The 14,292-nt window shown below is 45.1% G+C and overlaps 1 protein-coding gene across 1 annotated transcript in view; it reads left to right on the forward strand.

Moving 5' to 3' along the window:
• Window positions 1-487: 487 nt before the first annotated feature.
• SARC_05227 (hypothetical protein) overlaps window positions 488-14,292 on the forward strand; it is a gene marked incomplete at its 5' end in the record, with an annotated part of 14,735 nt that continues 930 nt past the window's right edge. The window contains 17 exons of the mRNA XM_014300915.1: window positions 488-520; window positions 565-1,537; window positions 2,400-2,523; window positions 3,821-4,064; window positions 5,167-5,378; window positions 6,235-6,540; window positions 7,330-7,627; window positions 7,963-8,404; window positions 8,832-8,908; window positions 9,252-9,429; window positions 9,699-9,835; window positions 10,691-10,801; window positions 11,149-11,288; window positions 11,837-11,990; window positions 12,241-12,374; window positions 12,947-13,126; window positions 13,733-13,991. Coding sequence (XP_014156390.1) covers window positions 488-520; window positions 565-1,537; window positions 2,400-2,523; window positions 3,821-4,064; window positions 5,167-5,378; window positions 6,235-6,540; window positions 7,330-7,627; window positions 7,963-8,404; window positions 8,832-8,908; window positions 9,252-9,429; window positions 9,699-9,835; window positions 10,691-10,801; window positions 11,149-11,288; window positions 11,837-11,990; window positions 12,241-12,374; window positions 12,947-13,126; window positions 13,733-13,991 — 4,002 coding nt within the window. The remainder of the gene's footprint in view (window positions 521-564; window positions 1,538-2,399; window positions 2,524-3,820; window positions 4,065-5,166; window positions 5,379-6,234; window positions 6,541-7,329; window positions 7,628-7,962; window positions 8,405-8,831; window positions 8,909-9,251; window positions 9,430-9,698; window positions 9,836-10,690; window positions 10,802-11,148; window positions 11,289-11,836; window positions 11,991-12,240; window positions 12,375-12,946; window positions 13,127-13,732; window positions 13,992-14,292) is intronic.

Raw genomic sequence — 14,292 nt, forward strand, 5'->3', positions numbered from 1 at the left:
TACTTATGTATATGTATATATATGTATGTATATGTATACGTATGTATATATATATATATATATATATATGTATATGTATAGTATGTTTGCATATTCATATCTATCTATGTTAATATTTATTTTCATGTGCGTGTTTGTTTGTTTTCGCATATATATATATATATGTACATATACGTTTAATAGTATATATAAATGTCTATGAGTTTGTTTTAAGTTCATATATATGTGTATCCGTAATTTATGTATATATAAATTCATCTCCTTATATATATGTATCTATATTCTTGAACCGTTATTGTCCTTTGATGTCTCCTGCATTTGTGAATTTTACGGCCGACATGTATGTAAATTGGCCGCAGTTTGTAGCGTATTAGATATAGGAAGCTGTTTGCACTGATCGGACGCTTTAAGTCACGTGCCCGCATTCTTCATTAGTTCTGTCGCCAACGCTTTATAGAAATCATATGCCCTCGGTATTCCGTACACGATGTGCAGGAGCAGATATACCGGCATCCGCAAAGTACATATAACTCAACTCCAGCCACCCATACTTCGTAAACAGAGCGTATAGAATCTCTAGAGACCAGCAAAGTCCGACAGGATGGCGAGGCGACCAATCAGGGGCGCCAACCCCCCGGTGGGAGATCAAAGAATGAGATCTATGGCAAAAGCCCGCGTGTTGCGGACGAGCAGTTCGGTACATCTGTCGGCGCCGAGGCGTTGCCGTTGTTTGGGGAGTTGGAAGTCAGCGAGCGCGCGTTTCAGCAGCAAATAGAGAAGGGCAATATTCTTGTACCGGATGCCGGTATGGCACAACTGCTGGGTGTACAGGGGACGTATGGGAGGGATGTAAGGTTAGGTGATGGGCGAGGAGAAAGTGGTCTACTACCGAGTGATGATGCGAGCGGGCGGGGGAAGGTGCTGGCTGGGTATAAGGAAAGTGGACCAGCAACGGGAAATAAAGGACTTAGGGGAACGGGCGAAGCACATAGTGATGCTTTGGCGGGTGAGCGTCGTCTGGCGAGTGAAAGTGTTGTAAATGGGAGGAAACCAGCCCAGCCACAACCACAACCCCAGCCAGAACAGGCACACCAAACACCACTCACACGCCAACCACCCGATGCATTGCCACACCCACACCCACACCAACACCAACAGTACCAGGCACAGGCACCAGCACCACATGAACAACAACCATCACAACACCAATACCCGTATCCCCACCAGCCCCCACACCCCTCACCAGCGCCTGCGCCTCGCTCTTCCCAGGCGCACGAGGGTTCGTTTGACCCTCGCGCGCGGAAGGGGAAGTCCAACTACGATCACAACGCCGCCAAGAGGAAAGGACCGACCGCCTTAGCAAGCATAGACAGACGCAGGCTGGATGTCAACGTGCGCTTCTTGCCGCTGAACAAGATCATGGCGCTGGCTCGATCGACTTTGAGTGGCGATCGCGGCGTGGCCATGGAGCATTTCATGGCGTACCTGGCCAAACGGTCGAGACTGATGGATATCTCCGGCTATGAGTACTCGATAAGTATGTGTGGTGGCAGTATGTAGTACCACAATACAGATAGTGAGTGTTGGTGTTTTTGTTTTTTGAGTGTATGTATTAAAGTTCGGTACATGGTTGTAGTAGCCGTCTCGCACAATGGTCGTGAATGTCTGAGTAGCCAACAACTTTGTGCGCTGTCTGTGAGTATGCTGGATAGAACAACAGCTGTCATAGTTGAGCTTTCTGTTTAGCTAAACCGCTGAACCCTACACTCCTATACCTTAGCGTGTTAAGTGCCATTTTGGTGTGTCGCTGGTGGCTGTGTGCATGTATGCAAGTAAATAACGTCGGCTATTGAAGATTACCTGCAGTTAAAAGCTTCGATACGTATGTATGTATAAGTATGTCTGTGTCTGTGTTTGTGTGTGTGTGTGTATCGTGTAAGGTTGTCGGCACTCAAATAGCTGGTTCATGCACGTTCGTTGTTGTACGGCACCTCTTACACAAACCTACGGCGTATCTGCGTGCTTTATTAGCGTTCTGTATACCATATAGCAAGCCTATGCCTACGAGGGTCGCACTATCGCATATATATAGAACTCTCATAGTCATCCCCGCAATGTAGGTGCCATGTATCTCCGTATGTTGAGTGTAAGTTCCCCCTGTGTCTCGGTCACGTCTCACTGTTCGCGCGCATAGCGCATACTGTGCCGACAGGCCAATGCCAGCCTAAACCTACCCCCATTCGCTTCTTGGCATTCTGAAAGAGATACAGCTTTTAATGCCAAACGTTAATCTTCTTCAACCTGTGTGTGTTTGTGATAGATATTTACGCACAACGTTAATCACCTTCAACCTGTTTTGTGTTTGCGTTTGCGTTTGCGTTGTGTTAAATGATCTGCAGATATCGTCCGAGAACTCAATGACTTCCCATTGGCTATGGAGTTGCTACGTATGGCCAAGACAGCCAATGTCCCACCGACAGCCCACATCTACAATACAGCCATTTCCGTTTGTAACGCCAACAGGTATTGCTCAGTAGGCGGATTGATATACGTTCAGCAAAACACGAATAGAAGTGTGTGTGTGTGAAATTCGGTCATTTGGGTACGCGTATCTGCGAGTAGGTGTATACGTATATATATACGTATGTATTTTCATGGTACGTTGCTGTTTGAATTGTTGACATACTGCACCTGGCTTGGTACAGATAAACATACGTCAACGTATAGGTATGCTTCAATGCGCTTCAATCTGACAACACTACCACGGTGCAGTATACTTCTGTCTAGTTTGTTAGTCTTATCACCGATGTACGACTGTCCTGTATCCAACTTACCACCAACGACAAGACCTTTCTCACAAGCGGTAGTGGTTAGACTATGTGTACGCACCGCATACTATACACACACAAGCATGTGGGGCATGGTCTTTAAACCATACCATCCGTCACTTGTGAGTGCAATGGGAAATGAATGTCTACGGGGTGATGCAACTGACCTGCGGAAACAGCGAATTAGTGGTCGTTTTTGTGTAAGAATAAATACTTATTATATATATATATTTATATATATATATATTATACAGGCGGATTCACTTTCATCTGCCAATCGCTATACTTTAGCTCCAGTCACTGAGAGCAGTGGTATAGACAATGGACAGAAGATGGTCGTCCGCGCGACAATACAGTTGGCATACACAGAAACATGGACATATTCCTGTACACATAAATAGTACACAGACACATGGACATATTCCCATACACATAAAAAGTACACTGACACATGGACATATTCCTATACACATAAATAGTACACTGACACATGGACATATTCCTATACACATAAATAGTACACAGACACAGGGACATATTCATATACACATAAATAGTACACAGACACAGGGACATATTCCTATACACATAAACAGTACACTGACACATGGACATATACCTATGCACATAAATAGTACACAGACTTATGGACATATTCCTATACACATAAATCGTATCTTTCATTGCAACCTGTGGGCACCTGTGGCTTCGATCATGGCCATAGACCATGCAAATTAGGCTTGGAATGCTGATGAGCCGCCGCGACTACATACGTGCATACGGGCGGGCCACAGAACTAAAGGCGTGCGCAATTATATACATGAATCAGAACAACCTGATAGGGTTTAGTAAACCCTAACCCCTAACCCCTGACCCAATAAAAGCCCCCCACCCCACCCCCCTCTGAAAAAACCACAAACCCCCTAGTAACAGTTCGTTCTGGTACAACAAACAGCTCACACCCTTTCGCGCCTGCCCTGTCGCGTGCACAGGCGGTGGACCGAAGCCCTTGACGTGTACGAGGCAATGCTATCGGCCTACGAAAACAACGCACGCGGGTGTGTAACACCAGACGATGCCACGTACGCGCATGTGCTGAAGACGTGTAGGTATGCACGCGAGGGAAAGGTAGCGCTGGATGTGATCAGCCGCATGACTTATAACCGCAGTGAGATCAAGACGTACCAGTACAACATGGCCTTAATGGCTGCACTCGACGCAGGGCAGCCCACTTTGGTAGGTTGTACTATCATGATATATATATATAGGCATATATATATATATATAGGCATGTGTGTATGTGTATGTATCTATCCATGTGTATATATGTGTCTGTGTATGTATCTATATATATGTATATATGTGTCTCTGTATGTGTCTGTATATGTATCTATATAGATGTATTATGTGTCGGTGTATGTATCTATATATAGATGTATGTATGTTTCTTATTCTATGTATGTATATATGTGTCTCTGCATGTGTCTTACATATGTATTTATGTGCCTGTATATGTATCTATATAGATGTATTATGTGTCGGTGAAAATATCTATTTATATATATATATGTTTATGTACATGTATCTATATAGATGTATATGTATCTATATAAGTATATATGTGTCGGTGTATGTAGCTATATACAACCCGTGTGTGTCTGTGTATGTATCTATATATATGTATATATGTGTCGGTGTATGTATCTAGATAGATGTATATAAGTGTCTGTTTATGTATCTATATATATGTATATGTGTCTAGGTATGCATATATATATATATATATATATCTGTGTCTGTGTCTGTGTTTTACCTATATATATATGTCTGTGTATATATGTGTCGTTGTTTGTATCTGTACATATATATATATATATGTCTGTGTATCTAACTATATAGATTTATATACGTGTATGTGTTTATATAGGTATAGGTATATATATATATATTGACATAGAAACTGTCATTGCGGATGTAAACATCGGGCGATAGCATCAAACTGTATGGTAGCTCAAGAAGTAAGCAAGATTTTTTCTTTTTCATTAGGTGGACCTCTTTCTTATCATTAGGTGCGTGCGACGGTCATCTGCCTCGTCCTCTATATCACATGACATGAACAGGTTATCAACCTCCACAAGTTCACTCCGGTGGATAACACTGCTCAGGCACTAGTCTATTCACTTACACATGGTTTATGTGTATATCATATACAACATGGCTTATGTGTATATCATATACAACATGGCTTATCTGTACATCATATACAACATGGTTTTTGATTATATCATAACATGACTTATGTATATATCTCCCTGCCCCTACCCCATCACCTGCACAGACCATCAATCTCTACAAGCGCATATTAGTAGACGAAGCCGCTAACGTCGCCTCAGGCGTAGGTGCGTATGTGGGGAATGGCATTGGTCCTAAATACGTGGTGGACCACATCACATTCCAAACGGCAGCGTTGGCCTATGTGCGACTGAAGGATAGTATCGGCGTCATGCATGTGCGTGATATGATGCTCAGTCGAGATATGCCGATCACCAGGTGAGTCTGTTGGGTTGTTCGGCTGTTGGGGTCTGGACGGGGTTGGCTAGTGTGCGTGTGCTTAATCTGATGTGTTGCTTATGCGTGTGGGTGGGTGTGGGGTATATGAAAGGTCCACCTTTGTCTTTTTATGGGATGACATGGATGTGCATCTACGTGTGACTCGCGTGTGCGGTTCGGTACACTGTGTCCGAATAAACCAACCTATACAGTAACCATCCGATGTTGCAACGTTATAAATGTGGATCGTTGAAGCTCGGATCGATTACCACCATCACTGGAAGACCACGGGTACTCTCACTTCACACACACCTGACACTCCCACCAGGCGCATGTTCGGTACATTCCTCATTGTGTGTGTTTGCAGTTCAAATGGCCGTCAAAGTCATATGCCTGCTTCGTAATCAGACAGTGGTACATCGCGTTTAGATGCATATATTCAGTCTATAGTTACATATGTGTACAGTCATATGTCTGCTTCGTGATCAAATATTGGAACATCGCGTATATATACGTATGTTCGGTCTATAGATACATATGTGTACGCTGACTTCTCAAACACCTGGCAGGGTGTTGCGATACACCTCAAAGCTTTGAGAGCCATGTGTATACACTTGCCTACTCACACTCCTAACATGTGTGATGTGACACAACTATGCCATAGATATTCATATGTGTATGCTGCCAACTTCTCATACTCATTACCTCACTCACACTCTTTCTCTCTCACTCTCTCACACACACTCTCTCTCTCTCTCTCTCCTCCTCTCTCTCTCTCTCTCTCCCACTCTCTCTCAAACACATACACACACTCTCTCTCTCTCTCTTTCTTTCTTTCTCTCTCTCTCAAAACTAGGCGCATGTCCAGTGTCTTCCTGAAGGCGTGTGTGGAGCAAGACCGCCCCGGAACAGCCGTAGCTATAGCAACGCAGTATCTTGCCAGCATCGGCTATACACAGTCCCCATCAGAGAGCGCTTCAGCTACTGGACTCACCCCGTCACAGCCACAGCCACCAGGACAGGGCGTGCCAAACCGCAATAGCTCTGAGCAGACTCTGCTGGAGAGTGAACTTGCGGCTGAGCGGACGGTCACAACGCAGGCATATACGCGACATACGCCCAGCACTGCATACGAGACACTACATGTGCCGGATGTGAAATGGTGCGTGGGCAAAGGGCATCGCACACCACTTGTGTGCGTGTATTGTTTCTGTGTGCGTGTATTATTTCTGTGTGTGTGTATTGTTTCTGTGTGTGTCGTGCAGTATCTTCCAGGCAATAGCCTCTCCATGCATCTAGAGTGGTGCCATTTGAGTGTCAATGGGTGAATGCATCTAGAGTGGTGTCATTTGAGTGTCAATAGGTGTGCAGTATTTGTAGGCCATAGCCTCTGCATGCATCTAGAGTGGTGTCATTTGAGTGTCACTGAGTGTAGTTGGGCCGGGAATGGCCCTGTCGAGAACTGTGTACGGTACACATGGGTGTACCAGCCGACTGTGTGCTGCTATGTCATGTGCGAGAGCAGTTTATGTGGGAATACGGCGCGTACCACGTGGGTGGTTAGGGTTTGTGCTTAGGCTTATCTAAACTTACCCTAAACCCTCCATCGGTGTGTGTGCACAGATCAATTGGTAAATTGGTTTCAGTATATAGGACGTGGGCATGTATTGTTGGGGTGCTGTGTGTGTGTGTGCGTGTGACCTATCCTTACCCCTGCCCTATATTTACACAACAGGTTCTTCGACCTATCATTACCCCTGTCCTATAATTACACAACAGGTTCTTGACATATCCTTACCCCTGTCCTATATTTACACAACATGTTCTTCGACCTATCATTACCCTGTCCTATATTTACACAACAGGTTCTTGACATATCCTTACCCCTGTCCTATATTTACACAACAGGTTCTTGACATATCCTTACCCCTGTCCTATTTTTATACAACAGGTTCTTCGACGCCATGAACGCCGTCAGCGAGAGCCCTCAACACGCGCACTACGCCTACCAGTGGTACCGAACTATGGCACACTATGGCGTCTCACCGATGTACTTCTCCAACGAGGGATTCCCTACCCCAACCGACATGTACACAAAGGTGTTGCAGGGATGTACACAGGCGCAGCACACACGCTATGCATTGGATGTGTGGGACGATATGGATGCTGCGGGTGTGTCGCCCGGGGTGCGAGCGTGTAACCTTGTGCTGAGGAGTCTCAAGGCGCATCAGGAAGCCGTTGTCGTGCAGGTATGCGTGTATTGATAGAGTGTTTATATGTAGGAAGTGGGATGTATATGTATATGTATGTATATATATATATATATATCTACATATTTCTATATCTATATCTATATATATATATATATATATATGTATTGTATACTATAATAGGGTGTGAAAAGGTCAAACACAGTTGCAGTACACACGCTATACATTATATGCGTATGATGATATGTACGCAGCGGGTGTGTCGCCCGGAGTACGGGCGTGTAGAAATACATTGTCACATTTAACTGTGGACTCCCAAGCTTTCAATCCTATAGTTACTGACGTATTGTATCTGGTTCGCTCATACTGAATAGAAGCAGTCTACGGGTGGTGATTTGGCCAAAGGCCGGAAGCCCAAAACCGGGCCACGCTTGACTTTGGGTGCGGAAAGGGGCGCGGCATGGGAAGAAGCTGTGCTATTATTAGACGATCTATCTACGGCTGCAAGCCCCAACGTATACGACCGGCCTATGCAATTGGGCGATGGGGGGGTGTCGAGCGAACAGAGGAGAGGGGGTGACTGTTCAGGGGTTGCTTCAACTACAAGTATACATACCGATACCGATACTGATACGACACTAGCAACGCGTTTAAACCCGGATGACCAGAGCTCACGCGTGCCTGCGCCTACTGAGGCAAACGCATACACGCCCGGCAGAAACGTGTTGAATGCTCTGTCGTTCAATCTGGCCATCGCCACGTGTTTAACCGCGGGCCAATCACATGCGGCGGAGAGACTGCTACGACAAATGAAAGGTGTGCAGGGTTGTACGGTTTAATTTGGTTTTATTTTTTTATTTTTTTTATTTCACTCTGTTGATGGTGGGCTATTGTTGCAAATGATTAGTACATGTTTTGGGTTTTAGGGTTCAATGACGTCAAAGCCTACAATCTATTCATTGTTGTGCTGAATTTGTTGCTAGGACTGACGGATATGAACAAGCATAGGGCATGCGCATATATATATATATAGTGAGTGTGTGTGTGTGTGTGCGTCTGTGTGTGTGTGTATGTATGCATGTATGTATGTATGTATGTACGTTGGGGTTTGTTCAGTCCTTTTCTCCTTAGTGCATTAACTAACCATTTCACACCATGCGTGTACTTTGCATGGCAGTTGTTGGGTTTGTTCAAGTGCATCAACTAACATTTTCACTCCATGCTTGTACTTTGCGTGGCTCAGGTCTACAGATACAGCCCGATAGTCGCACGTTCGCGCTGGCCATCACCGCAGAGAAGAACGCTGGAGACTGGCGGGAGGTGAGTCCATTCGCAAGACGTTGTGTGTTTGTGACTATATATGTTCTTATTTACACAGATGTGTGTGCATGTACATTAGCGGCTACAGGCATGTATGCACATATACCCCAGGCGGACTACTAAGAGCTCAATGTGTGTGTACGCACAAGAACTGAGGCACGGTTGCACTTTTGTATGTGCGTACGAAAACATTTGCATAGGTGTGCGTACATGTCCGTTTGATTTATTTGAGATATTTTATACTTACTGTTTAATATATATATTGGAGCACACATAAACCCAGTGCTATTCATTGGCGTACCGACACTGATCACACTCCCACATACCACCCTACCCTACAAAGGCGGTGAACTTCTACCATCGCCTGGTAACAAAAACCGGGTTAGCGGACGAGTACTGTTGCGCCAGTGCCATGCAAGCGTGTGTGCGTGCTGGCCAATTCAACGTCGCTTTGAGACTGTATGACGATCTCACTGCCAGCCAGGGGGAGATTATGTACCACGACATCACGTATGCCACAGGTGCGTTTGTACGTCTTATATCCTCCTGTGCGTGTTACATCTGGGGTTCTGGAATATTGTACTCGCGTATTGGATTATTACGGCTATACATATGTCTGTCTGTGTCTGTGTCTGTGTGTGTTCGGAATTTTAGTGTGTTTTTATTTGTGACTGTATATGTGACGCGAATATTTTATATATATATATATATATCTTACGTGCTTACACGCAAACATTTATTTCAAATTTTCAATGCCAATACCGCATATTTAATACGCACTTATATACAGCCATGAAAGCGGCCGTCGGGGCTGCGGATGTGGCGCAGCTTGTGCGTGTAGTCAGTAGCAGAAAGGTCACTAAGAGGAATTCCCCTGCCAAACTAGAGATCAGCACTACTCAGCCTGTGCCAGGCGGAAGCCCCATGGTTAGTGCAGAGGGGATATGAATATATGTTCAATGTGTGGACACGTCGTTGTGTTCCTGTCGATTTGTGTATGTGTTTGTATATGTGTATGTATTTATGTGTCTGTTTATATGTACCTATGTGCGAAAGTAGTCAAATACGCGTATAGACCCATCCTTAGGTTTGTTGTTGTATACTATTGGCTGTATCACAGTACTTGCTGGCATGTTTGTGCCTTCCACTGCGTCGGGTTTAGAGCCATAGACACGCATTGCTGTGTGCAGTGGTACTCTTACACACCGCGTGTGCTTCACCTGAGGTACTCTTACACACCGCGTGTGCTTCACCTGAGGTACTCTTACGCACTGCGTGTGCTTTCACATGATATGTATCTGATGCACGTCGGGCGTTTGCGCACCTAAAACCCCTCAGCGGTCTGTGATATATATTCACGTAAGGCTCAATGTGTGTTGTGTTGTATCCAACGATGAAGTGTGTGTATATAATCGATAAGTTGCTTGATCGCCGCGTTGACCCGTCTCAATGTATCTGTACGATGCCATATAGGGACATAGGCAGTTGTGTGCTGAATAATCAGATTCCCTCGACATGGCTGAATAGTATCCCACTGAGATGAATATACACCTGTAGTTGCCCGGGCAATTCTATTTATTCTTGATGATCCGAAACGTGGGCTTGGTGTTTCTGGAAGTCTCGTTCGCACACTGCTACTATCCGCCGAATTCATATATATATATATGTGTGTGTGTGTGTGTGTGTGTGTGTATGTATGTATGTATGTATGTATGTATGTATGTGTGTATATAAATATATATATATATATATATATATTCATTGTTCGACTCGTCCACTCAGGTATTTACATCGCAACCCGTGAAAGGAACGAAAGGTAGAAGTGGCCCAAATGCGGGCAACACATCGCCCTTCGCCGACAGCATATCAGACATTGTCGCCAGGACCAGTTCGGTACGTCTTGTACCAACACACGCACCATCATTTAAACGTATGAGCTCGGCAAGCACCTGGTAGGCTACTGTCTAGTTGTTGAACCCAAACCTAAGCCGGTGGGTATTACTGCAATCGACCTTTGCTGATAGCGATGTCAGTGTCAACTGGTGAGATCAGATCTTCACACTCAGCCCTCGCCCCATCAGACCACTGTACGCGACCGTCCGTTTACCACCGCATTCGCTTTTCTAAAAAGCTAAAAAGTAAACCTGGGGGGGAGGGGGGAAGTAAACCTAAAGCAAAACCTGGGTTTTCTTCTACTAATCCATAAAATCTCAACTATCTCAATCCTAAACATCCCTCAGTCTGCCGAAGCGCTAGAGCACTTCGAATCCCGGAATAAAGCGGGACGGGTCACGGAGAAGGATGTCGCACGCTGTCTGAAGCAGTTGCACGACAACGGCTTTGACCGGCAGGCGTTGGATCTGTATAAGCAAGCTACGAGGTGGGTACTTTGATGTAGCATTGTGCCTATTGTTGTACCATTAGTAGTTCATCGTTGAACGTTTAGGCTGTATATATGTACTAGATAGTATGTATGCGTTAATCGCTGAACGTTTAGGCTGTATACATCTGTACCATATGGTATGTGTATATCAATTGTTGAACGTTTAGGCTGCATATATGTACCAAATAGTATGTATGCATTAATCGTTTAACGTTTGTTTGAACGTTTAAGTTGTATATATGTGTACCATATAGTATGTGCATATTAATCGTGGAACGTTCAGGCTGCATATATGTGTACCAGATAGTGTGTGTGTATTGTATCCTTCCGCGTGCATGGATGTGAGAAACGCTTGACGGGCCGGCGGTGGAGTTTGATTTCAGACACAGCCTTCCTTCTACCTTCGTTCACATTTGACGGTTAAATCCATATCCACCACTAACGCTATACCGAAAACGTACCTGGCTTATACTTTATTGGGCTCTACCTGCTTACGCGACCATGATAGTTAGATAACCAGTCCCAATGCATGTCTCCTGCCACAGCTCTGTGTGTCCTGTGGATTCGTGGGTGTTCCGAAGAGTTTGGGACATCCACGTAGCCCTGCAGAGCACCAGTCACACCGCAATGAGTGTTCTGGAGGACATGATGCGAGCGAGCATCGTACCTGACGCCCACACATACATCGGCCTATTCAAAGTGAGTTAAAGCGCGAATGCATCTGTAGGTATCTGAAAGCGAATGAGCGTGTCCGACATATATATTATATTATATATATATATATATATATGCTATCACTTTTTGTTTAGTGTGTGTGTGTGTGAATTGTCTCGATGTACATATGAGTATGCACTTTTGTATATATATATCATCCGACTATCCTATCTCTCCTTTCTCAACAATCTCAACTTCTATGCGGTGGCCCTATGACGCGAATCTACCTACACAGCTTGCGATCAACGACAAGGACACGCGGAATCTAGATGACTTAACATCCAGGCTATTTGTCAGTAGCATTTTCATCACCGACAAACTGGCGTGGACTCTGCTTAAATCATATCAGCACCACAGTCGGTTCGATAAGTATGTATGGCCGGCCCTAGTAGATGATCGACGGTTATTATATGTTCTGTACATGATTCTCTTGTGCAACCTGTATGTATACATGCTATTTAGTTCAACGTGCAGGAGGGTTTGTGATGTGCGCCTTCTTTTTAAATGTATACACGGGGTATAGGGTTCTCTTGTCTTTTGGGTGCTACTATTCAAACTGGTCTCGCAAACACCCCTTGCCTGACACCAGCGAAGATGTGTGTCGCTGCACCAGTTATGCCACCGCATCTGTTTACTTTAACCTGTCCTGTCGGGCTGTGTGGTGGGGGTGGGGTTCTGGGTTGACAATGAGTCCGGTTGAGAATTGGTACTTACCCATACCCGCAGATGGGATGGCTGGCATCACAGTGCAATGGACACCTACAGTGCGCAGCAAGTGCTAAGCCTATGAGCCTTATCTACCCCCCAAATATATATGCTCGCCTATATACTTATCATCAAACCATCATTCGCTATTGCATGAGCCTCATCTACCCCTCCCCCCCGCCCAATCATCTATAATCGCCTATATACTTATATCAGACCATCCCTCGCCATTGCAGGATCCCTAGCATATACCAATCGCTGAAGCGGGTGGGGGCCAAGCTCAGCCCACGCACGTACAACGACATCATGGCTGGTATTGCTGTGCATGCCACACCCGAATACGCAGACCATCTGTGGAGAGCACAGATAGCTCAAGAGTTCAGGGAGAAGCGCACAGCCACCTTCTCGACCCTTACGTATGTATGCGTGTCTAAGTCGTATGAATGCGTGTCTTAGTCGTATGTATGCGTGTCTTAGTCGTATGTATGCGTGTCTTAGTCGTATGTATGCGTGTCTTTGTCGTATGTATGCGTGTCTTAGTCGTATGTATGCGTGCCTTAGTCGTATATATGCGTGTCTTAATCGTATGTATGCGTGTCTTGGTCGTATGTATGCGTGTCTTAGTCGTATGTATGCGTGTCTTTGTCGTATGTATGCGTGCCTTAGTTGTATATATGCGTGTCTTGGTCGTATGTATGCGTGTCTTAGTCGTATGTATGCGTGTCTTAGTCGTATGTATGCGTGTCTTAGTCGTATGTATGCGTGTCTTAATCGTATGTATGCGTGTCTTAGTCGTATGTATGCGTGTCTTAGTCGTATGTTTGCGTGTCTTAGTCGTATGTATGCGTGTCTTAGTGGACTGTAGACGCTTGTGTGGCTGAGTTGCCGAGCTGTGTACGTTTGTGCGGTGCCCACTCTGCGCTTCCGTGGGTTTGGGTCAAAGAACATATACATCACCCCAAATTTGCGTACCTACTCAATCCTCTCACACCCACGCTTCCCTACCTACACTCTACCTACAGCGCATCACCACCTATCGACACCCTTTACGAGCTCAACGGGGTCCTGACGGATATGTTAGACAACGGCCACACCCCCACAGTGATTGCGTACCAGCACTGCATTGCCGCGTGCCGCTCGAGCGCAGACGTCTTCCACTACATGCACATGCTGCAGGATGAAGGGTTCAGATACAACGTCACCATGTTCCACGTGGCTCTGGATGTGTTTGCGCGGAATTCGGACTTGGCGGCGGCAGATCGCCTGTATTTGCTGGCAAAGGTAGGGCTGTGGTAATCGGTGGGGCTATAAGTCATGTGCACATACACAGGGGTATAGGTTTAATTGTGAATGCACGCATGCTGACGTATTTTCTAACCGAGGTAGGGCTCTGTGAATACGGCGGTGCTATATAGGCTGTGCTCATACACAGGAGTGTAAGTTAGGGTGCGGTCGCACGTATATTATATATATATGTGTGTGTGTGTGTGTATGTATATGTATGTGTATGTATGTATGTATGTATGTATGTATGTATGTATATATATATATATATATATATATATGTATATATATATATATA

The sequence above is a fragment of the Sphaeroforma arctica genome (assembly GCF_001186125.1).
Source record: "Sphaeroforma arctica JP610 unplaced genomic scaffold supercont1.326, whole genome shotgun sequence".
Lineage (NCBI taxonomy): Eukaryota > Ichthyosporea > Ichthyophonida > Sphaeroforma > Sphaeroforma arctica.